The sequence below is a fragment of the Mercenaria mercenaria genome, chromosome 15 (assembly GCF_021730395.1).
Source record: "Mercenaria mercenaria strain notata chromosome 15, MADL_Memer_1, whole genome shotgun sequence".
NCBI lineage: Eukaryota > Metazoa > Mollusca > Bivalvia > Venerida > Veneridae > Mercenaria > Mercenaria mercenaria.
Genome location: NC_069375.1, coordinates 6,274,679 through 6,302,173, shown reverse-complemented (window position 1 = coordinate 6,302,173; position 27,495 = coordinate 6,274,679). Strand labels below are relative to the sequence as shown.

Genomic DNA, 27,495 nt, shown 5'->3' with positions numbered 1-27,495 from the left:
ACCAAATATAACTAACTCTGTGGATACAATTTATATTCATTGTGATCTTATTGATAATTCACTTGTTGATGGTAATTTTAGTGATATTATCTATGCTTTAAGTACTGCAGATTTAACAAGAGCTTATCCATTTACAAAAGAACCACAAAGAGTTGGATATTCTGGAATTGATAAAAATGTTATAAATTCAATAAGAATATATATTACAGACATATTTGGTAGAATAATTAATTTTAATGGGGTTGAAACAAGTTTCATGTCAGTGTTGTTATATTTTCTGGTCCTTCGGGATCATTGATTTCAACTCATTTAGATTTGAAGATTGAATACTGCTTAAGCCGGTGCTAGGGGGAGTGGGCAGTGTTGCATTTTCCATTACTGCTCATGAACAGACTCAATCAAACCGAGTCTGCAATTTTCACTGTTTGCCTTGTTTTCGGTGCTTCCGAGGGATCTACTTTTCAGATTTTATTTACTCTAATATTAAAAGAAATATGAAATTATAAACTTTAGTTTTATATAATGTACAAAAAAGTTTATGACAAAAATAAAGGAATATTTATTTATGTTGATGCTCACACGGGAGAAGAAAATATACACGGTACAGGTATTTTTGACACTTTAACGAAATTGTTTTCAAGTGGAGTTGCATCTTCAGTTAGCACAGCTGGAAAAAAGGCTCTGGAAACAGCAGGAAAAGCCGCGCTAGAAAGTGGAACAAAAAAGGTTGGAACGGAAGTTGGAAATTTAGCTGCTAATAAAATTGTTGAAAAATTTAAAAAGAAATCTGCTCCGGCAGTTGGTAATTTAATTGTTAAGGAATTACAAAAAAAAGAATAACAGTAAAAATAATGAGGAGGAGGATATTAATATAAGATTAAATAAATTATTGTCAGGTTCTGGAGCGAACTTTGGTTCCCTGTCGCCTGCGGCAGCTTCAGCTCGGCGTAAACGTATTAACAGATTAATTAATAAAAAAATAAAATAATATATAATATACATGTTTAGAAGAAAACAACATTGTGAAAGATACGAACTAACTCCTATTCAGTTAGATACAGCTTTAATTTCTGTCTTGGGAAATAAAAAAACGGATATCACTTTACATTTAATGATAGAAGCTCATATTTTGATTGGTTTAATGGTTATTTTGAAGTAAGTTTTATAGTTAATAAACTTGCTAATGGTAATAATTATGCTGATGGAGATCAAATTGCTTTAATTAATAATGCAGCTTCATTAATTGATCAGTTAGTGGTTAAACAAAATGGAAAAATTGTTTATGATTGTAATAATTTATACAAAGTAATAAATGTAAAAAATTTAGTTGAACTATCTCGTGATTATGCAGAATCAACTGGAACAAATGAATTTATTTATTTAGATAAAACCGCTAGTGCTGAAAGCAGGGATGATCAAGCTGGATATAATAAAGGTTTTGCTTATAGAAAAGGATTAATCCAGGGTGGTAGTGAGGTAAATGCTAAAATTCCATCAAATAATTATTTATTTTTTCAAGGTTTAGATACTAATATTATACCTCCAAGTCAAATTCAAATAACACTGCAGCTGACAGATGATGATGAGTTAATTTTTAGGGCTAATGCTGCTGATGCTGGTAGAGTAATTGTAACAAAATTAATTCTATGGGTTCCACGTTTAATTTTCAATGAATTTGGACTTAATCTAATTGATGAAAGATTTACAAAAGCAAGATGGTCATACCTTCGGGAAATGGTGACACAATCAACTGATACACAACAAAATAATATAACCTTTAGAATAACAGCTGGTGTAACAAAACCACAACATGTATTTGTTTATTTACAACGACCTGATAAAAGTAATTCACAAGAAAATAATCCACATTTATTAGATACATTTAAAATTAATGCAGCAAATAATAATTGCACTTTGAGCTCCTGTCGTCTTGAAGTTGGTAATGGTGTTTTTTATCCAGAAACAGAATACACAAGTATATCAAGAATATATAATGATGTAATTAATTATTATTATAAACAAAATAATAAGACTACTCTAAGTCTGCTAAATAGATTAATTTTTTCTAATTTATTCGGATTTGTTCATTTTAACTTAGAATATAAAAAGGAAGTAATAACGGAAGATCCTAAGCATATTACATCAACAGTTAAATTAAATATTCCACCAGCAGCTAATATTCGTGTTTACGCAATTGTATTGTATGAAGAAACAGTTGAAATAAATACTATTGGAAATGAACTTGTTATTGTTTAAAAATAAATTAAATATAAATTATATATAATGACATCAAATTATATTGAATATAAAGTTAATCTTACAGATGGACAAAAGAATAATTTAGCACAAGCTTATAATAATAAAATTCCACATACGTTTAGATTAAAACATGAACAATTGCGTGGAAACTTCCCTTTACTTTTAACAAAAACACAAATTAATCAAATTGAAAAGTCTATTAGAAATAACAAGGGATTAGAAATTACAATTTCAAAAAAAACAAATGTCCAGTCAAGGTCAAAATGGTGGATTTTTAGGAGCTTTGGCTGGTTTGTTAGGAAAAACAATTCTTCCAATGGCAGCGAAAATAGCTCCAAAAATATTAGCCCCTCTAGGCATCGGCGCTTTGTCTGGGCTTGCCAGTACTGGTGTTAGTAAAATACTTGGAAATGGTATGATTTCGGTAGCTAATGATAAGAAAAATATTATATCGCCATATCTTACACCTAATCAAAGAAAGCAACTAGTAGGGTCTGGGATGATTAAATTAACACAAAAACAGAAACAAAACGGTGGCTTCTTAGGTATGCTGGCTGCTAGTCTAGGGATACCTTTGATCACATCTTTGTTAAGTGGAAAAGGACTACAGATTGATTCTCAGAGGAGACCTAACAGACGAATTCCTATAGTAAAAAAATAAAATTTATAAACAAACCAATTTCTAACTTTGAAATTGAACGATGGGTAAAACAATTGAAAATTAAAAACTTTAGGGGTGTTTTCAGTAGAAATAATTTACCAAGAGTGAAACTCTCGGAGACCACAGGTTTACCAAAAACGAAAGAAAAGGTTGAATGTGGAATTATAAATTTAGATGATTCTGTTGGACCTGGAACACATTGGGTTTGTTACTTGAATACTTTGTACTTCGATCCATTTGGACTTCCTCCGCCGAAAGAAGTAATTAATTACATCCCAAATGTAAACTACAACAATGTTCAATATCAAGACAAAACAAGTACACTCTGTGGGTATTATTGTTTATTTTTCATTAAAATGTTACAAGACAAAGTACCGTTGTATGATTTACTGTATAAAATACTAAAAGTTAACAATCAAAGAGTAAATGAACAAACAATTATAAATTATTTTAATTAATAAGGACATGTAAATTTTTCTTCTGTTTTTTCATTTTTAAATATATGTTTTTTCATTTGGTTAAACTGAAGGTTTTCATTTGGTTTAACCAAAGATTTTCAGGGTATAAGTGTACCGAGTGCAACCGAAGGTTCCAGCTTCACGAGTTAGTATTATAAGACAGAAACTTAGTTTCTACTAAAGTTTAGGGTAAGGTTAAAGTGCACTTATAGAATTGGGCAAGGGGTCAAGTGGGGTCAAAAACGCCAAAAGCCTTATTTTATACACTACTCCCCTGGGATTGAAGTGGACATATGAGGCAGAACTGAGGGATTGGTAGACAATATAAGAATCGCCTGGGAAATAAGTGGACATGTGAGACAGAGCTGAAGAATTTGTAGACAATATAGAATCCCCTTGGAAAAAAGTGGACATATGAGACAGAGCTGATGACTTTGTAGTAAAAATGAAGTCCAATGGATGTCATTTCTAATGTCTTTAACAGTTGTTTTATCTATGTAGAAGGATTACAAAACAAGGAAGTAAAAGAGTTATTTAAACAGAAAATAAATGTGGTCTAAATTCAACCACATTATATTTTACTTCCTGTATGTTATATTAGGCCAAACTTATTCTACATTTTGTCTCTCGGTGTAGTGTTTAAAGTTTTTAAGTGGAAACTATTTTTAAATAAAGACATATGTTTTCTTCATTTTAAATCATCTTTAATTAAATCATCTTTAGTTAAATCAGAGGTTTTTATTGGGTTTAAAACCTGTGGATTTTAAATTGTCCGGCATTGGTCAGTTCGGACCGAGGGTCAAAAGGTCAAATGAGGTTAGATTGACTTCGCACAAACAATTACTTTACTACTTACGACAGTTTGTCGGGTGTCCTTTTTGACCACACAGCTGACATTGGAGGGTGGACCTGATCAAAGTCCATACTACCTTCGAACTGTTTGATAGAAACGTCTGGGAGTTTATTAAGTTGATGCATTTCTATATAATGCCCGATTTTACGACCGGGCACCAGTGAAATTCTAAAGTTAAATTAAGCGGTTACATCACATATTATGCTTTCTTTTTCCATGGAGGTGAAAGGGATTCACCTGGCAGGGTTTATCTGTGTGTGTATTTTGTTGGCGAGTGCTTGGATGCCTGTATGCGTGTATGTGTGTGTATGTACGTGCACTTAGGAGGCTTTGTCTTTGGAACGTGGTTTCTCTGTTGTTTTTATCCCTTATCATTTTAAATTGCAGATAATCACATGCTTCTACGTTTTAAAAGACACCACTATCTGTCTATCTATAGCAGCAAGTCTCCCGCTTCGAGAAAGATTTTCAAACCCGCTCGCTTAGCTCAATAGGGAGAGCGTAGATCTACTGATAGCGAGGTCATGATTTTGATTTACGGGAGGGCGAATGTATTCCGTGACGATTTGATAAAAGACATTATTGTGTCTGAAATCATTCTTCCTCCACCTCTGATTCATGTGGGAAAATTGGCAGTTACTTGCGGAGAACAAGTTATACTTGTACAGAATCCAGACTCACTGGTTAGGTTAACTCCCCGCCGTTACATAACTGAAATAACACCCCCCCCCCCCCCCAAAAAAAAAGCAAAAAATACAAACTAGATTTTCAGCTGACAACTGAACGGACTGTCCTTTTGACGGCTTGGCCTCTAAGAGTAATCTTAGGACGTGTTGCTGATGTGTTACCTAACTCAAAAGTGAGCTTAGTAGGTATGATACGGGTTTGCTTGCAAGTATCGGCAAATAAAATCATACTTCGATTCCATGCAACCGCTGTAAGCAATTGATTTGCTCATACAAAAAGGGCAAATCTCTACAGTAATTATATCCATTTCTAAAATTTCTTGCTCGCCCAAATGAGATCGGAATGCAACATAAAATCTCGCATTAAAACAAACAGTCACATCAATAAGAAAATTGTTAAGTACATACATGTTATAAATGTCCGGCGTGTCGTAGTGTTATACTAAATCCGGTAAATATCAATTTAATTCCAGTACTGTAATTTGGAAATTTGCAACAAAAAAGCATATGGCGATGGTAATTCTAGAAAAAAGAGAGGAATTGGAGATGACCTTACACTGTGCTCGCAATGTTGTTACGACGATATGTGCAATGTAAGAGGATGCGGCTATAAACGTAAGCATTGGTTCTAGATTGTATGCATGATTCAGCGGGATGTATAGAAAAATATATGTCGAACATATGAGTTGTTTAATATTTATTTTTGTGTAAGAATGAAACCATGTACTGCTTTAACAATTCATGCTGCAACGATGAAATCTGTTTTATATAGAATAATAATAATAATAATAATAATAATAAAAACATAAATAAATCCACGGTACGGGGGAAAATAACTCGAAAATGTAGGAAATAACAAACTATCAAATGTATATAATATTTTATCGACTACCGGTTTCAAAAATATCATCAGGTCGATTTAAAACAATGTGACGTCGTCATTAGAAACAGGGGACGTCACTCTATTAATATGACGTCGTGTAAAATATTTACGAACGTTAATGACGTTATTTTGTTGTCGTCTTTAAACTAATGTGTTTTTGTGACTTTTTAAGTAATTGCGCCGTCTCTGTTCAATAATGGTTTTATTTGTCTGAAATAAAACATTTTTTTTTGTTTCCTGCTTACTTATATATATTTATGGCGATTTTGTGAAGAAATGTACGTTTTGTTTACCTAATGAGGAACATGGTGTGATGTAACAAAAGACTGAAGTTGAGACGTTGTAAAACCGTTGTAAATGCCATTTGCCAAAACCACGAGCAAGATGTTTTCACAGTTTTCATGATATAATCTTTTACTTAAGGTAGATACACGTATTGTTTCGAATCTAGCCTTTGATCTTAGAGCACTGACTTTTGCTTTATTTACAAACATGTAAAGCATTGAGGCAGTTCAGTATATATTACAGTTAAGTTTTATGTCAAAATCAGCATAGCTCCAAGGACTTCATCAGTTGTAGAAACGTGCGGCTTAGTATTATAATTACCTTGCAAAATATGCTGAAGGGTGAATCTCTATTATTTTTTACGGGCGCTGTTAACTTTTCAGATCCTCCAAGTAACACGACGAAATGTTTTAGTTGTAATGAGGTATACGACGGTGGACCACCTTGTATTAATACTGTGGATTGTGATCTGAAAGTATATGTAAGTTTTCTTTGATTTAATACAAACAAAACTAATAGTTACGTATCTTATAACACATAGATGGTTAATCTATGTTTACTGGTGGAACATGCAACAAACAAAGGATCTTTTTACAGATTTTATTACTTAATTTTATTAGACTATATCAGTGGTAAGAGCCATGTCCGATACAATATTTTTTTCAATCATGGATTCAACAAACAGTTTTCGTTACATTAACCTTTTGAATTTAATTCATTTATACTCGTATATTTTGTTGGGTTAAACATTACAATACCCACTCTATTGTTCCTTGGCAGCCATACTGTACCCACCCAAGTGTTCCTGTGCAGTCATACGATACCCACCCCATTGTTCCTGTGCAGTATTATGACATCCATCCTGATGGTCCTGTACAGTCATATGACACCCAACCTACTGTTCCTTTGCAGTCATATGACATCCACCCTAACGTTACTATGCAGTCATATGACACCATCCCCATTGTTCCTGTGCAGTTATATGACACCCATCCTATTGTTACTGTGCAGTCATATGATACCCACCCTATTGTTCCTGTGCAGTCATTTCACACCCAGCCTATTGTTCCTGTGCAGTTATATGATACCCACCCCATTGTTTCTGTGCTGGTATACTATACCCACCCCATTAATCCTGTGCATTCATACTATACGCACCCCATTGTTCCTGTGCAAATACGATTCTCACCCCATTGTTCCTGTGTAGTCATATGACACCGACCCAATTGTTCCTGTGCAATCATATGATACCCACCCCATTGTTGGTTCCTGTGCAGTCATATGATACTCACCCCATTGTTCCTGTGAAGTCATCTGATACCCACCCCATTGTTCATTTGCAGCCATACAGTACCGACCCCTTTGTTCATGTGCTGTCATATGACACCCGCCCCATTGTTCCTGTGCAGTCAATTAATAACAACCCTATTGTTCTTGTGCAGTCATACGATACCATTGTTCTTTTGCTGTCACACAATACCCATCCCATTTTTCCTGTGCAGTCATATTAAACATATCCCAGTGTTCCTGTGCAGTCATAGGATACCCACTCCATTGTTCATGTGCAGTCATCTGATACCAACTCCATTGTTCCTGTGCAGCCATACGATACCCACTCCATTATTCCTGTGCTGTCATATGACACCCGTCCCATTGTTCCTGTGTCGTCATACGACACCCACCCCATTGTTCATGTGCTGTCATACGATACCCACCTCATTGTTTTGAAGTTACACAATACCCACCCCATTGTTCCTGTGCAGTCATATGAAACCCACCTTATTGTTTCTGTGCAGTCATATGAAACCCACCCTATTGTTCCTGTGCAGTCATATGATACCAACCCCATTGTTCCTGTTCTATCATACAATAACCACCCCATTGTTCCTGTGCAGTCATACGATATCCCCCCCCCCCCTCCAAAAAAAAAATGGCGCGGCCTTCAAGCCTCCCAGGCAAATTCCGAAACTGTGCCAATATTACTACTTTCGAGTGCTTAAAGAAAAAACATTCTTCAATTTCTCTAGGGTGATCTTTTGTAATGCAATTAACGCTATTTACTTTACCGACAGCTGAACTAGTTTTGTCACCGTGCATCTAAGTTGATGTTGACATATTTTAGTTAAAACAATTCATGCTAATATAGCAAACTATATTATGATATCATAGTGCTTATTAAAAGAAATATGGTAAAATTAAAAATGGGTGGGTAATAAAATGTAAGAAATAAAGTATCTCAATTGATATTCACTGTGGGGAATCACCTGATTTAAATAATTTCTAAGCAAATATTATATTTTGAAGAATATGAATAAATTTCCTACCATGATAAAACATGAAATTTAAGAAATTTAAACATATGACTGATGAAAACTGTGGAATTGTTATGGAGTTGACAATAATGATAGATATCCTGTTATTACAAACACTAAGGAAAATAAGAAGTCTCAGTATCTTGAAGTGTTCCAGATAATCAGAAAGTGATTGTAATTTGAATCTATGTAGTTTTAGGTTACATCTATGTTGCCATTTGATAGGTTGTTTCAATATTATTCCATATTATTCGTAAATTTATTTGGGTTTAGAGATTATTTTTGTCATGTGATTCCCAGTGGATATTGACATATTATAAAACCTTGTATATCATATTAAAATGGTGTATATCAAATGGCTTAAGGTTGTACTTCTAGAAATAAAATTCTAATTTTGTAGTATTCTATAAAATGCTTAAGAAAAGCATGGTAAAATGTTAACTCAGCTCGTGTTTGTTATTATTAAGGGAAAAGACCAATCTTTGTACAAATGAGACAACAGTTTCTCCAACAAAGGAAAATGTACAGATTAATGTCAGTGTTCTTAAAAAACCTTGTTTGTCACTTTTTGTATGAAAACATTTATCATATTTATGAAAACACTATCAGTCAGTTGCTACATAGATTAGCTCCTACACTATAACATATCATAATATATCTTTTATCTTCAAGTTGAGAATATAGCCAGTCTATATTCTCTGTTCTATCTTAGTTCTCTAAGAACATCTCTAAAATAGACTGGTATATGTCAGTTCTACATAAAGTATGAAATTCTGTGACAGATTCTTTATCGCCAGTCTAGTGGTCAGTCTAATTGCTGCATTATGTTGTGAGAAAATCCATAATTTCATATGTTGGTTTTGCTCAACCTTAAAAAATAAATAAAAGAATCACGCAGATTCGATCAGTTTCTATTGCATCTCTTGAGAAGGAATTCAAATGAATAATGTTAAACATATTCCAAGTCAGTGTATTAAACCGCTAAATTCAAAATTCTTCTTTTTCAAACTCTGATCTACTTTCCTAAAATATATTGCCCTTCCCTTAAAAATTGATCAGTGATAAAATTCCATTCATATTTTCACTCTTCGACACCAAAATAATCATACTGCTTAATGAGAATGAAAATCTAGTTTGGCCCCACATTACCTAGTATCAGACTTAGTAATTTAATTTGAGAGGTGACCTATTTTTTAACCACACATTTCCCAGATTCGAACTTGGCCTATGAATCATCAAGATAAAAATTCTTAACAAGTCTCATGAAGATGTGGCCTCTAGGGTGTAAACAGGCTTTTCCTTTGATTTGAGTAGGTGAACTAGTTTTAGACCCCATATGAACTTGCTTCAAACTTGATCTAGAAAACATCAAGATAAATATTCTGACTAAGTTTCATGAAGATTGTGTTAACAAACTTTTCCTTTGATTTGACTTGGTGACCTAGTTTTTGAACCCATATGACCAAGTTGCAAACTTGGCCTAGAAATCATCAAGATAAACAAAATTTTCTGAGCAAGTTTGTAACAAATCAAAGCATAAATGAAACATCCATATAGCTGAAAGGGCGAACATAGAAATTTTTGCCCCTTTTAGGGGCAGTCACTCTAGATCTCATAATGCAATCTAGCCGGTTTTCGAAAGGAACCGAGATCTTATTGTGACTTAAGTTGTATATAACTGTTGTTAAAATCACATGTAAAATGTCACTTCTATCGTGTTCATACGATAAAAATTAACAACTTTTGGCTCTTTCAGGGGTCAATTAGGGGCCGTAATTCCAGAACCTATGGTTGGATCTGGTCAGTTTTCATAAAAAAAATCGAGATATAACGCCAATACAAGTTGTTTTTAAGTTTTATTAAAATCAATTGCAAAATGTGATCTCTATCATGTTTACAAGAAAGTGTGTACAGACAAGGGACGACAGACGGACGACGGACAAAGGGTGAACACAAAAGCTCACCCTATCACTACGTGACAGCTGCGCTAAAATTCTAAGATCATTAAGAAACTTAGAAGACAACCTAGTGAATTGGGTATGTTAATGAAAGATAATGAATTATACAACAACCTAAGGCAAGTTAGAACCGGCTTAAGTGGCAAGACAACATTATGAACAATATTGGAACAGCATTCTTTTTGTCGGACAGACGAGATGTTTGATATAAAGACTGAAATATTTCAAGTTATTATTTTCTGATCCTTCTGTACTATAACGTCCATTTAATTTCACAACGTTATATCTGGCTCCAGGGGTTTTAGGGACGTTGCACATTCAATACATTTTATGGACATGCTAAGACAAAACTAGTATGCTATTTTTTGCTTTGTTGAATAACGTTTTTTTGAATGATCTTCTTAATAATTATGTTTGTGAAAAATTGGGTATAAATACGTCTATGACAAGATCCTTAGTGATATTTCAACGTCCCAGTTTTAATGATTTGATAATATTCTGTTTTGCGCAGGCATGTTCAGTAAGCCTTTCCCGTCGATCCATCTATCCACATGCATATGAACTTGGCTGTAAATTTAAAAGAATGGTAAGTTGTCATTTTTTTACATAATTCTAAGTATATCATCCAGATAGCGTGATGTAGTAATAAATGCAGTAATAAGGTCTGCCTGTGTAATTTGAAAAAGGCTCAACATAAAATCTCTTTCATAACAATATAAAAACAAATCAGCGACATGGGGTGCAAAAATAATTCCCATGGGAATATCAATTACTTGTCTGAAAACTGCATTCCCAAACCTGAAGTAAATAAAAAGGAAAGGGCTTTGCAAACTTCGTCACAGGTCCACATAGGAAAATTCTTTACAATGCAACTAGTAGAAATGCTTTATCGAAATTGCAAGCGAGGAAAGTACCGTGCGCGCACGCGTTTGTGTTTGTGTATGTTCGGGTTTAACGTCTTTCTCAACATATTTTTCAGTCATATGAACGACGGTGTCTACTTGTGGCAGTGAGCTCAATGCCCAACTTTATAGTGCTGCCTCATTGGAATATCACTCCGTAGACACATGACATGATACCCCACCCAGTCACATTATAATCAGACCGGGCTGACCAGTCCTAGTACTATCCTCTTAATGCTGAGCGCCAAGCGAGGAAGCTACTAGTTCCATTTTTTACGTCTTTGGTATGACGCGGCCAGGGATCGAACCCATGACCTCCCGCACTCGAAGCGGACGCATATTCCCTGGCAAAACTCTTTTGAATTAGGGTAGTTAGTTGTTCATTTATTAAGTTATGGGGTAAAGTCGTATACAAAGTAGAAAAATCGTATGTACTGACTGAAGACACCTTGTTATTGTTAATTCTAAATTTATCCAGGATTTCGTCAGAATTTTTTGCCGACCAAAATGAGTTTTTATGAGAGTTTTCGTATACTTTGTCATAATATCTTTTCACGTGGGCTTTAACAGCAGTAAGGCATGATGTTAATAACTTGGAAATATTTGTGGTGGTACAGGAGCTTGAATTAGCGATAAAACGAGTTTTAATCGGTTGTTTATGTAATTTTGGAATCCAGTACATTGTAGGAAGTTTAATTTGCTGGTCGTCTATACGAACTTTCAAATTGGAAACTTCAGTGATGTGATCAGTGATCAATTGTTGTTCAACAGAATTACTAAGTGCATAGTACTATTTAGGTTGTTTCGTAAAACATTTTTATAATGCAGGCGTCAAATGATGGTAATATTGTTAGCCGCCTTGTCTGCTGGAACTTAAACATATTTAATATGAAATTCTTGGATTTCTTTGTTTAGATGTCTTAAAGTGAACTTGGGCTTAAGTGGAATTAGGTGCTCATTTGTTCTATAAAATTTAATACGGGAATCGACAATATTAAAGATATATAAAAACAAGGAAGACTATCCAACAGGGAAAGCCACGTTCCAAACACGCAGCCTCCCAAGACCTGTGTGGAAAGGACGGCCTGTCACGCTATTATATATTACTCTAACCTATAACATAGTTGACCATTCATTCTTGTCCTTGACAATATGAGTTTTCGCTTTTCATTCGGCACGACTATTACTTGCAGAAAATTAGTCAAACTGCTTCAAAGATTTCAGCTATTCAATAAGAATGGTATTATATGTAGTTATTAGAGTTATCCTAGTCAGAGAGATGCTGATAAGACAAAACGAGAAGGCTTATTTGATCAGACAATTATAGTCTTAAGAGCATTCGACAGAATAATTACATGCTGCAGATCTGATCACAGCATCCTCAACCAAATTGTAAAGGACAACACCTTACTGCTTATACCCAATTGTCATTCTTTTAGATTAGTCATACAATAAATGAGGGTTTTAAAGTGAAAATTAACAAGTACTACCAGAAACACTGACCATATACGGCAAGCATGAAGGAAATCGAATTTTTGCATGACTTATCTCAAAAGAATCCCATAGTTCATCTTGTAAACAACATCTCAGACATCGTCTTTCTCACTAAAGCTGACGTCCCAAGTTTCTTCGTCCCTGTCAAGCTTGGTATTATTAGTCATCCTCGAACACCCCGCACCCGTTCATCAAGATAATCTTGTTTATCATCTTAAACCAGTATTATACGCAGTGTATACTATCGTGTTCTAATAGAAACAATGCACAACTCTATCCCGTACCTCTCAGTGTAACGTATTCCAACGTCTGCTGCGACCAATTCAAACGTATTATATACTGTAGGTACGATTCAATAGAAAAAACAACAATAACAGCAATTCAATAACCACGTGACATGAAAAAGAAATCCTACAGTTGTGTGGATGTGTAAATGACTGGCATGATTTAAGGTATTAGAGCACTAATAGTAATGTTTACAAAATGGCCTTTGCTTGGTATATTCTGAAAGGTAACCATGTTTTGCACTATTTTGCAATTTTTAAACAACTTTCACCGTGCCGTTTTTTATAAATTGTGTATAACTTATGGTATCTCCTCAAGCTCAAGTACAGACAAATTTCAAAGTGATAGCCACTATCCAAAAAAATTGCAGAGAACTCATTTTACCATTAATTTTAATAAAAGAAACATCAAACTATTGGTAAATAATTATAAAACACAAAATAAAAATGTCAATATCATTTTTTCTATGGTGCCTCAAGTAAACGGATTTAATGAGACAGAATTCATACTTCAACATTGAAAAAATAAGGTCGAATGCTGTGTTTCTGTTTTGAATTTTGCTTACTCCATTAAAAAATAACCGTAGGACAAACGTAAAACCTACCCAAATTTCTTCCACAATATATAATCTAAGAGTGAAAGCAAAAAAGAGAACTTTCACCGCGTGTAACTCGATATTTTTGAAGATGTGTAGCTCTACCCCTTCTGTTTAAGTAGTAAATTCACTTTGCACACCAAGAAATCGCTTATAAGATTCATCTTTTTCCATTTTTGTACAAGAAATCAATAATAAGTCTTGAAAGAAGTAAAAACTTACTAGAAAAAAAGGAAAATAAGGGAACAAAAATTTGGTCCCAGTAGGGCTTGAACCTACGCACCCCTAACAATTGTTGTCAAAGTAGATTTATGGTAGGAATTGAATACTCTTCAAAAAGGAGGTTCGCTATTGGTGATCTAATACCTTAAATAATTAATTGTGCGCTCTGATACTCTCTCTATATACCTACCATGTCTCAATAAGACTCGAATATGGACAAGGGACTAAACATCAAACTGAATTGTGTGAATGTGCTACCAAACTGCTTGTGAAATGCTAAGTTTCCTCGCGCTTTTACTATTGTAATATGTTGTTGAATCACGTCTTGATAATGATCATTCCTGAGTCACCTTTTCAGAAAACACAAAGCAATGCCAATCTGAACAGTGTTGTTAATCGGATTCTTTCAACAAAAATAAGACGGCGAGAAAATGTTTGCTTTGTATTGGTATTTTTGTTTTCATAAAAACAGGAGCAAATGAGGAACGATCAAAAAATGAAATAAAAAAGCGTAATAAAACTGTCCGTGATTGAAAATTTTAATATATAACCATATATAACCTTGAATTAAAATAATGAACATTTTGTTGTATACATGCGGGTAATTTGATCAGGAAAGACATACACAATGTACTAATGTACTGTGTATCGGTGCTATACATCGGGCACGTTAAAGAACCAGACTGTCTATTCGCAAAGAGCTAGGCTATGTTAACCGGACACGCCTGCATATAATATAATATAATATAATATAATATAATATGATATAATATAATATAATATATCTCATTTAGTGATTTGTCGCTGAATAAATCATTGTTTGGAGTTCAGATGCGAAGGAATTATATCACGAGGGCGTATAATAATACGCATCTGAACGACAAACAATGATTTTATTCAAGACCAAATCACTAAATGAGATATATTATTTCGATTCTAACACGTTACCAGCGACTTTAAGGTACATCCTTGACGACATTTATTATTTATTTGCCCGTTTTCAATCGGTTTCTTTTCCAGTGCGCCGCTATGCCGTTTGATGCCATGACGTAATGATTGTGACGTCGGAACAGTGATTTGTTGTATAATAATTCACTGTTTTCAGCCTTCTTTGTTTAATAGGAAAATGAATCGGATCGTGTTAAAATATAATATAATATAATATGATATAATATAATATAATATAATATAATATAATATAATATATACCGGTATAGTATAGTACAGTACAGTACAGTACAGTACAGTATCCCACAACTTTGTTCAAATTTGGCGACTCCTTTAACTATGTAGATTGTATAATTGTAATAAGATTATAAGAGACACCAGCAGAATCATAAAAAGAACAAAAACATAGCACAGCAGGTTGAATGATTTTTAAAACACAGAGCCAATAAGAACAGTCGTGTTTCAAAAATGTAGCACTATAGTAGGAAAGGAAATGGGTTTGATAATGAGTGCATAATGTACCGGACTAAATTCTCAAATGATGTTTTAGGCACTGATTGGTTCATAGTGAGTACACTATTTATCTTTATGTTTGTTGTTGTTTATCTTCTTGTAAACTGTGTCTGTATTTTGCATGCACATCAATATATGCATTGATTTTGTATATTTTAGGGGACTGCGGTCTTTGTATGTCACTGTTTCTTATTGAAGATAGCTTGACATATTGCTAAATTAAGACCGTCAATTTTGCCATCAAAAAAATAAAATAATGTTTCATGTTCTTTGGCACCTTACTTAGTCAAGTCAATTTACCTATAAAGAGGAGTTGCACTTGGCGTTTCATATATTAAAACATGCCATAAAATGAATCATTCAAACCGATTATGCTAATAATTTGCTTTTTTGAGTTACATGCTTTCAAAGGGCCCTCTTATTTACTGAAAATGGATCCCTACCTTTCCTACATGTCAAATAAAGACATTTCATCTCTAATACCTGTGTTACGAGCTTGTTCATGAACGGTAGTGGAAATGCATGTTACCATCCACCACCTCCAGCCCCGGGTTCAACAGAACTCAATATCTACATATGATACAAGTATAAAAACAACTTAAAGATATCCGCATATGTCTCCATACGGTGGCGCACATGGAACCTTGAATGAAGTGTGTAATGTAAGCGGTACGGTCCCCAGTGAAAATAATGGGTTTGCGAAAAACGTGAAAACAATGAGGATTTCTTAACAAACTGGAATTTAGAAAATGGGTCTGAGGATATAGAGCCTGCATATCACAGAAACTTCCAAACGACAAAATTAAAAAGTAGGCACCATATCCAAGGGGTGATTGAACAATATCCAATGCCGCCAGCTCTGATTGTTTATTCCTCAGCAATGTGACTTGTTCCTCTCTTTGAATGCTGATCTGATGGATAAGAATGTTAAATGTTGTGATACAACTCTTTGCAACGCCAGTCCATACAACAGAAAAGTCAACCAAACTGCCATTGGTAAGTTATTTGCATTAAATACAAACAATCAGGTATGGCATTTTTTTTTAGAAAATAAGCCATAATAAAATCAATGCTGAGACCTTTTTCTGCTAAAATGATTTCTGATTTCAAATGAATAAACATGGTGATATTTTTGTATCCTTTTCAAAACATATTTATTACTGCTGTGTTGATAATGTAATTCTCGTCACTTTACTCACATAAATACAATAAACACACTATTCTTTTCCAGCGATGAATTTTACATGTCCAACTGGAATAGGTATAATTTTAAACATTTCACAATGGACATTGTTCGTAATTTAACTGTCATAATTGTGTTTCGAATTAGAATGGTTTATTTCCAACATGTTATTCATATTATAAAGAAGAGCGTTAGCTATTGTCAACATTTTCAGACACCCAGTTTCTAAACAAAATGATAAATTATCATATCAAGTCGCATGTTTTAACTTTTCTTGCTGGGAACTGTAAATAAATCGTTTTACAAGATAAAATGTTTTATTATTTGTGTTTCAGTACGACCTTCAACCACGCCCACTACAACAACAACAACAATGACAACAACAGGTTGGTATTGTAACTGCTTCAAATCATATCAAGAAGCATCGTATAGGATTTCCTATAAGAACCATTTAACTCAACCTTACATTATATGCCAGCATTTTCGTCGAAGTAGTTTCCCAGTCAGGACAGGTTTGTTTCTGTCATCGGACTTGTAAATTAATGTTTTTACAAAATACCATAATTTATCTTATGTGTTTTAGCAAGACCTTCAATAACGACTGATACAACAACAGCAACAACAACAACAATAGCGACAACAGGTTGGTAATTAGACTTCTTCAAATAAAATCAAACCTTTTGATTTTTGACAAATGGAATCTCATTTAAATGGGCTGAAATGATTGCAAGGTGCATTGCCTATACACTGAACCGATTTTGTATCGCAACATTTAACCATACTTTTTTTTTTATAAATTTATGTAATATACACTTGTGCAACTTAACAGGCATTTAGAAGAAAAGTGTACCGTTTACCAGATCAAAATTAAAGATGAATTACGTAAACGCATTATTATAACACTCAAGCCAATCTTAAAAATATCGCAAAATACGAATTGATAAATACTTTTTATTTCGTGCAAACTGGTAAAATACTGAACATAATTATTATTTTAACTCTCTGTGCCGCATAGAAAAATATCTCCCTTGAAATATGTTCTATAATTACTCCCCATTATTGCTTTTAGAAATATTAGGGAAACTCCAATACCATAATTGAACATTCGTTATAGTTTTTATTATTATAGTTTCGTAAACGTTTGACCTTATCTCAAAGTTCTTTTTAGGTTTCAACAGCATAATGCGGACCTATTTACATTACAAGTACTTACTTCAGACGTTCCAAAATTAACATCGTATCTGAACAGAAACTATATATATAGCTTCTCGGTATATCTAGCATCAACGTTGAGGTTATAATTCTAAGACAAAACGTCTGCTTTTCAAGGTTTTCGTTTTCGATTTATTGTGGCTACTATTTAGTTTTGGCGGCTATACTTATTGTAGACTAAATAGTTTACCCTATACATTTACTCTTTATAAGCTCATTTCAAAAGAACGCGTACAACTACCTATCAGGACAACAACAATTGTTTCAGATCATATCACGTGACATCGTTTAACTTTTCATATAAGGATCTGTAAATATTTTTTTTACAAAATACCATGATCAATTTTATATGTTTAAGCACGACCTTCAACCACGACTGATACAACAACAACAACAACAAAAGCAACTACAACAGGTTGGTAATTTGACTTCTTTAGATGATATAAAACCTATTGATTGTTAAACTAATGAAACCTCCTAACAAAATTACAGATGAATTACGTAAACGCATTATTATAAAACTCTATCCAATCTTAAAAAGTCACAAAATACGAATTATGAATAATTTTTATTTCATGCTAACTGGTGAAATACTGAACATTATCATTATTATTACTCTCTTTCTGTGCCGCTCAGAAAAATATCTCCCTTGAAATATGTTCTTTAATTACCTCTCATTATTGCCTTTGGAAATATTAGGAAAAGTACAATATAATAACTGAACATTCGTTATAGATTCCATCATTATAGTTTCGCAAACGTTTGGCCTTATCACAAAGTTTTTTTAGGTTTCAAACGCATAAAGCGGATCCTGGTACGTTACAAGTACTTACTTCACACGTTCCAAAATTAACGTCCTATCTGAACAGAAACTATATATGTAGATCCTCGGTATATCTAGCATCAACGTTGAAGCTATAATTCTAAGACAAAGCTTTTGCTTTTCAAGGATTTCGGTTTCGATTTATTGTGCCTACTGTTTAGTTTTGGCGGCTATACTTATTTTGTGTGTGTGTGTGTGTGTGTGTGTGCGTGCGTGCGTGCGTGCGTACGTGTGTGTTCGGGTTTAACGTCCTTTTCAGCAATTTTTCAGTCATGTAAACGACGGTGTCTACTTGTAGCAGTGAGCACAATGCCCAAATTTATAGTGCTGGCTCACTGGAATATCACGCCGTAGACACGTGACATGATACCCCACCCAGTCACACTATACTTACACCGGGCTGACCAGTCCTAGCACTATCCTCTTAATGCTGAGCCCAAGTGAGGAAGCTAAAAGTACCATTTTTACGTCTTTGGTATGACGCGACCGGGGATCGAACCCATGACCTCCCGCACTCGAAGCGGATGCTCTACCACTAGGCTACCGAGGCGGTATATATTTATTGTAGACTAAATAGTTTACCCTATACATTTACTCTTTATAAGCTCATTACAATAGAGCGTGTATAACTACAAATCGGGACAACAACAATTGTTTAATATCACGTGACATCATTTAACTTTTCATATAAGGACTTGTAAATAATTTTTTCACAAAATACCATGGTTCATTTTATGTGATTTAGCACGACCTTCAACCACGACCGATACAACAACAACAACAACAACAACAACAACAGCAGCAACAACAACAGGTTGGTAATTTGACTTCTTCAGATCATATCAAACTTTTCGATTTTTGATTTATGAAACCTCATTTAAATGGGCTGAAATATTTCCAAGGTGCATTGCCTAAACCATACTTTTAAAAACATTATGTAATATACACTTGTGCACCTTAACAGACATTTAGAAGAAAAGTGTACCGTTTACCAGATCAAAATTACAGATGAATTACGTAAACGCATTATTATAACACTCAAACGAATCTTAAAAATATCGCAAAATACGAATTGATAAATAATTTTTATTTCATGCTAACTGGTATTATCATAATAATAACTGGTAAAATACCGAACATTATTATTATTTTAACTCTCTGTGTCGCTCAAAAAATATCTCCCTTGAAATATGTTCTTTAATTTGGAAATATTAGGGAAAGTCCAATATCATAATTGAACATTTGTTATGGATTCTATTATTATAGTAAACGTTTGGCCTTATCACAATGTTCCTTTTAGGTTTCAAAAGCATAATGCGGATCCGGGTACGTTACAAGTACTTACATCACACGTTCCAAAATTTACGTCGTGTCTAAACAGAAACTATATATATAGCTTCTTGGTATATCTAGCATCAACGTTGATGTTGTAATTCTAAGACAAAACTTTGATTTTCAAGGTTTTCGGTTTCGATTTATTGTGCTTACTTTGATTCATTTTATGTGTTTTAGCACGACCAACAAACACGACTGATACAACAACAACAAAAACAACAACAATAGCAACAACAACAGGTTGGTAGTTTGACTTCTTCAAATCATATTATACCATTTAATTTATGACTAATGAAATCTCATTTAAATGGGCTGAAATGTTTCCAAGATACATTGTTTATACACTGAACCGATTTTGTAATGGAACACTTAACCATATTTTTCAAATTTTATGTAATATACACTTGAGCAACTTAACAGATACTTTTTACTTTATTATAAATGTTTAAATGAAAACTATGGCATGTTGTAAATATATAGCATGGTATATAGGAAAACGATGAGGAAATATGAAGGACAAAGCTCCAGCTAAAATGCATGGAAACAACATAGCAGCGTGAAGGTGCAGAAAACTATGAAAATAAGCGCAGAATATACCAGACCCAATAGGAAATTGTAGGTTCTAGTAAATCGCACTAATGAGAAACGGAGTAAAGATGCTCTCAGAGATCTCTATGACATGAGGTGATATATCAACAAAAAATATTCTTCCTAAGTTGAGTAAATACGAAATGAAACATAACACTAAGATCAAAATAAAATCCGATGTAAGTTAAGAAAGTCTTCAGCAAACAAACGAACAAACAAAACGAAATATTGAAAAATTTGTTTTAATGTAATATATGAACAAACGGACCCGGTGCGAGGGAATGGTTATAGCAAACTATGCTACAATTAATAATATAATCCTTCCAAGCGATTGACTGAGCTAACCGACAGACTGGAAACGTAAGAAAACAGGGGGGTGGGGGGATTTACATGTCTGTTTCAACCCATGTGTTAGAGGTTTGTAGCAAAGTGATCCACAAATTATATAATATGTACGGACCTACACGTACATATAATAAATGCAACTTTCGAATGATCACTAATAATCATATGGCCGATAAGTTGAATAACCCTGTTTATATAAGACACGGTCAATCCATAGACCAGGTAAATGGCCGACCACATGGTCAAGGCCCCCCTCTAACGATTAAAGGGCGCCCGCCCAGTAACACCAAAAATAAGAGATGACCTATCGAGCGCGAGGTTGCAGATACGAGAAGGTCAACAAAGACAAGTGAGCTTTTATTTTTGATACTGCCGTAGTATACAACAAAAATAAACTATTTTGTGGATCATGAAATATTGCTAACAACACGGACAAAAAAAAAATGAAATTAGAATTGACTTGAGCCAAACCTTTCGATAAAGAAAATTTTCTTTACTGTACCCCGAATGAAGATTACCAATTTGTAAGTCACGACAATAAAATAATTCTAAAATGATGAAATCAAATCAATGTAAGTAATGTATATTTACTAATAAAAAGTAATGTATGTTCATTAATAAAATCAAGTTTATATACACATACATCTACTGTGCAAAGACTTTTTTTAATTCCATCTAAAAACTACACAGAAAGACAGGTTAATCGTATGTTGCCCCAACCCTAACTCTTTTCTAATTTTTCTAATATTTTTATATATGAGGGAGGAGGTAGGGAGAATCCGACGCTCTGACCAGCGAAAAGGCTCTCTCCACCCCCTGCTTTTCGAGTATTTACTAACATCAATGTTTCTAGTTGATAAAATAAATGTGCCAAACAGAACAAAAACAATATGAAAATACTGGGTAATGTCTGTGAACTGTCATCCAATTATAAATCGATGAATTTCACACAGAAATATTTCAGTTAAGTTTTTTACAGAATAAATGACATTAAGACCATCTCCTCATATTTCTGCAAGTACTATGCCAGGATTTGGCGAACCTGCGTGTTATCGCTTTGTGTAGTAAACCTCGAATGAACTATAGCCTGCGCTAATTCATGAAAACCTCAGGCTTAAATTTAAACCAAATTTAACAAAAAAAAACAACAAGAAATAACCATGAATTACCAAAAAGAAACAAGAGGGCCATGATGGCACTTAATCGCTCACCTGAGTAGTAGTCTGAACATGTCGTCATTAGTAACCCATATGACCCAGTTCAAAACTTGACCTAGGGGTCATCAAGATAGACATTCTAACAAAGTTAAATCTTGGTGAGTGAATTTATTCAGTAGAAATGATAAGAAAAGTGCTTGTATTTTCTGTGTAGGCTCTGTGAATTCTGTTTTAAGAGATTCTTTCAGAACAACAGTAGACAATCTTGTGATCTGACCAGTAAGTTTTTACTGTACCCACTGTGGCATCAAAATTTGTTATTATTAAGTCTAATGCAGACAGATAATCAGTTGTAGGTTCGTTAAGAAGGAATCTACAGTCAAATTTGTCATACAGATACTGCAAAACACCTCCACGACATTGTAAACATCTATATTAAAATCACCCAGAATAACTAAAGGCTTATGATGTATCAAATGCGGAAAAAGTTTCTCTGTCAGTACAGAGCGAAGAGCACCATCAGACATTTTTGGTGATTTATATAATACAACAATTTGCATTTCATTTAATTCTCTTGCAACTGTCAGAATAAGCTCAAAATTTTGGGAGCTAAAGCTGCGTGTAGATGTTATTACTATATCATCCTTGACATAAATAACTAATCCATGTGGAGGTCTTTCAGATGCTGATGTGGTACACTGGTCATTGCGTATTAAATGGTATCCCTGTATCTGATAAGAAGTATCATTATCATTCTCATGTAATCGAGTTTCTGCAAATCCAATTATATCACAAGACAACAACCCCTGATCATGTTTCACATCAGTGAAATGCTTATTCAATGACTTACAATTGTTGAATGCCATTTTGAAATACATATTTGAAGGAATATATTCTAGCGGAATGTAACACAATTCTAAGGAAGCATCTTTATGCAATCTCTCCATTTCTGTTTTAACTTGTTCATCAACTGTTAAAGCCTGCTCATTGAAATTGAGAATCTGAAGTTTTTTCTAAGGATCTCACTCTGCTTAATGCAACATAGTGAAGGTGTGGAACTTTTCGTGTTCTTCTTTGTGATAAGTCAACAACAACACTTTCAAGGGTAGTTCCTTGCGGCTTATGAACTGATCATCCAGCAGAAGGTTGTAAAGGAAACTGGATTCGTTCAAAAGTCTTCTTGTTGTATGTAAAGGTCCTTGCGATATCAAATACAGGTGTCCAGTCATTATTTATCTGATCATGATATATGCCTCGATTCTTATATTTCAATCTAGTTTCTCGGCCTGCTTTACAATCATCAAACTGTACACATATGATACTTGGTCGTTGTGTTTCCCTTTGTACTCTATAAATTTTACTACACATGTTGCACCATTTGCAAGGCCATCTTCAGTATTTATGTTTACAGTAAGGTCATACAACATCCCCTGAACAATATCCAATGAGCAATGAAGATTTGCAGTTCTGTTTGGATCTGTAGGCAACTTTTTGATAGCATCATCTTGTTTTTCTTTTGACAACTTGGGTGAAACAACAGAATCATGACAGATTATCAATACCTTTTCTTTGTTTGAACCTTTTATAAGAGTTTCATTGAAAGTATGCATGTAATAGTTCTCGGTAAACAGATGTGGGGAGTTCCCTTGGTAATTGTTAGCAGTGGATTCAATTTCACATCCTTTAAGAACAACTTTATCTTCAGCTGTCAATGAGTTAGTTCTGAGTCTATTTAATAAGTCTGCAAATGGTAAATCATCCTTTTGTCTCATTACTTCTTTAAACTCATAAATTACAAATAGTTCTTGCCATAAGTTCATGGATAACGATGCAGCATCACGAGTTAAATCATTAAATATCCAATCGCCATTTACAGGTTTTAACTGAAATAACTCTCCCGCTGCAATAATGCTTACACCTCCAAATGGTCTGCGTGTTCCTTTTAATTCTTGAAGCCTTTGATTTATGAAGTTCATCATAGTATTACTAACCATTGAAATTTAATCAATTATCACAACAGATAAATCTTGATTTTTTTATCTGAAAGTATTTAAACTGTCACATGTTAATGTTTGATCTGACTGTTTGTATTTCTGCTTAAATGCTGATGAAATTGTAGAACCATTTATATTGAAAGCTGCTTTTCCGGTATATGCACACAAAAGGACCCTTATATCATCAGCATTTTCTCCTTCCTTCAGATTTAATATTCTGTATAGTGTTTGATACAATGCTCTTATGACAACACTTTTACCAACACCTGCACCACCAGAGAGAAATGTATACAGAGGTTCATCTTTGGTTTTTATCCAGTGGACAACATGATTGTAAAACTGTTTTTGTTTTGAGTTCAATGAACGCAGAAGAGCTCTGTAGTCTTCATCTTGTAAAATATTTTCATTAGAGCTAACTTGTGCAGATGAAACAGAGCATCCAATTTCAATACCAATATCATATTCTCTGTGTTCAATAACTCTATTTAGAATATAATATATGAATGTTTCTGATTCAACCGGTTCTTCTTCAGCAGTTTCTGCTTCTTCTTGCTGAGTTCCAGGAGCAATTTCATCATATGCATTATACTCTGCCTCTGCCGAATTTCTGGCTAATTCTAACTCCTCAACATTGTGTTCATAACTCGTACACTTTTCATTTACAGTATTTTTGATGGACTCATAATACTCTTTGAATGTTACAAAATGTCCAAGTAAATCTCTCTCTTCATTTCTCCACGGATAAAAGAGAAGAATTATTTCTCTATAAACATTTTCTTCATCTGTTTTACGATTGAATCTTACATACCTAATAACTTTTGAATTACGACGTCTCCTAATTTTTATACCACTTTTCAATATACGAATGTCTTGGTTGTCATCAAAATTTTCATCTTCTGACACTCCTGCAGTTCTTTCATCATCATTTTCTTCTGCATTGTCTCTACCTTTGCTCTCACCTGGGTATACTACTTCTAACTATGACACATAATCTGCTAAACAGTACTTATCCAACACTTTGGGGGCGTTTCGAATATCTTTTAATTTTGTTATATGACATAACATCAGTTGAGTCTGCAGGTAATTCATCAAGAGCTGACTTAGGTTTTAACAATTGCACTCTCTGGTTTGGTACAGAAGTGTTTATAAACACAACATTCCTAGTACTTTTGGTTAATGGCATTTGCAACACCAATAGACTGCCTCTTGTGCATTTACTTCGACACTATTTGAAAACACATTCCCTATGTGTCTTAATTGCCTTTTGATATCTAGATTTCCATTTCTAGCTTCTTTTGCAGCAGCATGCAAGAGATTACTCATGCCACGTTGTGGTTTACTTATGAATGAAACTATATACATTGCACAAGCATATGGATCTAAGACAAACTGTATGCCAGTGTTTGCTCTCCATCCTTTCAATACTACATCATTGTATAAATTTACACGTATCTCATTTGGATTTCTTCTCAAAAATACCTTGGGGGAGTTTAATGAACTTCTAATACATTTGATATAATCTTCCTTATTCATCTGAGCAACATTTGTCAAGAATTCTTGGTAAGACAAGTTGTATCCATGTCTCTCTTCATTCATTTTTTTCTGCAGTTTTTGGTACAGTTTAAGGTATTTGTCCCTATCGTTTTCCAGTGGATCTAACACAGTAGTTTTTGGCAGAGGCGGTAATGGATAACCAAAGCCGCATATCCTAACTTGCCTTTTTCTACACGTTCTAGAATGGTTGTGGATTTGAATGTCTACTAAAGACCCCAAACTTTCATTGTTAATTGAACATTTTAAGTACTTATCTACATAAGCAGTAATGTCTTCATTTGAATCTACATTTAATTTTGGGGCATTATTTACCCACACAATCATATGAATATGTGGAGAACCACGTTGTTGGAATTCAACTCTATAAAAGTAGTCAGTGATTTTACCTAACGGTTCATGTTCACTTTTAAGAACTGTATTGATAAACTTCTGAACTCTGTGCTCAAAATACCTTGAACATGAAACTGGGTCAGACTGTATCAGTTTAATCTTTTGTTCCAAAGATAAATTTTCTATTTTGTCATCACTGTAATCATGTTTTTCATTTAGATTAGCAAGAATGTTTAAAAGATCAGTCCATCTGGTATCAGCTGAAGACAATGACATAAACCAAGTTGATATACCCAACTGTCTAATCATTGCATAAACGTCTTTCTTTCTGGATTCTAGGTAGGCTGGGCTATTTCTAAGCTGTTTAAACAAATAGTAACATTTTTTACAATGGTATCCATGCATTCTGCATTTCTTTTCTTGATGTTGTTAGTACCAGTCTGACATCTTCTGACAGCAAGATTTGCCTTGTCATTTAATTGCTTCATCTGATTTTTTTTTAGTTTAAAAAATATATTAGGTACACTATTTGCAGCACGTCTATCTACATTTCGAAGTTCCCATTTAGCAATGTTACTATAATTAACAGGCACTATTCTATTTTCATTATCTAGTCTTCTTTGGCCACAATATATGCAAGGAAAACACAAATACACTGAATCTTTGTCCTGAAAAATACTAAAATACTAAGTGGTCTTTGACCTTCTCCAGGTGCAAATGTAAATGTAGAATTTCTATTTTCAAGGTCAGCATCATCCAACAACGTATCAATGTTCCCAACATTTTCATTAACTACTTCCTCAGCATCTGAATCATAAAGCTCTTCTACAGATGTTTTCATATTTGAAAATTCATTTGCTTTTTGCATTTGTGCAGTGTTGTCAGTAATGTCATCAACCATGTCATCAAAATCAACAATGTTTAGTTTCTTACACGCCTCAACATTTTCCTTAAAAAAGATTTTTAACTTTTGTGAAATATTAGCATCACAAGCTATTACACCAGTGTTTCTGACTTCTTGTGTACGATATGGGTTTTCTAAAGCATTCTCAGCTGGCATTTAGATTTACTATGTCATTAGTATATGCGGGTTTTACATCTGAACTATCATTTCTTCTTGACTCGAAGAATTATTGTATAACTTCATTGCTGTTTTCTGTGACATCTTTTATCCACTGAGGGTCAATGTCCACATTCGCATTTTTATAAAGAACAGTTATTCATCAACCAATGTAAAACGACAAGTACTCGAAGTGGACGTATATTTTCAGAAAATACACATGACTGAAAGGACATCTTTTTTTTTTAATTTCACAGGTACTGTCACGTTTTCATCAAAAGGTCTTGGCAGTGTATTTACAACTGGCTGGATATCAACAGGAACATTAACAACATTTCCTTTAACTTATAACTGACGACCCCTTGGGAGTTCTCTCATTTGCATAAATGGTATACGTAAAGCAATTAAACGCTCTTCCAGGGGAAATAATTCTAACTCTTTTGCTTTTTCTGGCCATTTCATGCCATTATAAACAGACAATTTAGGAACTTTACCGCTGATAAGGTTACTTTTACATGTAATACATATCCACTCTTTGTCATTCACAGATCTAATATTGATAAGGTATTTTTTATATTTCTCCCAAAATGAAAATTTAAC

At 33.9% G+C, this 27,495-nt stretch overlaps 1 protein-coding gene across 2 annotated transcripts in view; it reads left to right on the top strand.

Moving 5' to 3' along the window:
• Window positions 1-5,394: 5,394 nt before the first annotated feature.
• Window positions 5,395-27,495, top strand: part of LOC123543847 (MAM and LDL-receptor class A domain-containing protein 1-like) — a 32,185-nt gene continuing 10,084 nt past the window's right edge. Inside the window, exons 1-10 of one of the 2 annotated variants that reach the window (XM_053524447.1) lie at window positions 5,395-5,532; window positions 6,469-6,566; window positions 10,867-10,941; window positions 16,193-16,310; window positions 16,546-16,575; window positions 16,833-16,883; window positions 17,081-17,140; window positions 18,068-18,124; window positions 19,278-19,346; window positions 20,045-20,107. In XM_053524447.1, the coding sequence (XP_053380422.1) occupies window positions 5,502-5,532; window positions 6,469-6,566; window positions 10,867-10,941; window positions 16,193-16,310; window positions 16,546-16,575; window positions 16,833-16,883; window positions 17,081-17,140; window positions 18,068-18,124; window positions 19,278-19,346; window positions 20,045-20,107 (652 nt within the window). In that variant the 5' untranslated portion in view covers window positions 5,395-5,501. The remainder of the gene's footprint in view (window positions 5,533-6,468; window positions 6,567-10,866; window positions 10,942-16,192; window positions 16,311-16,545; window positions 16,576-16,832; window positions 16,884-17,080; window positions 17,141-18,067; window positions 18,125-19,277; window positions 19,347-20,044; window positions 20,108-27,495) is intronic. The other variant, XM_053524448.1, reaches the window with a different exon arrangement.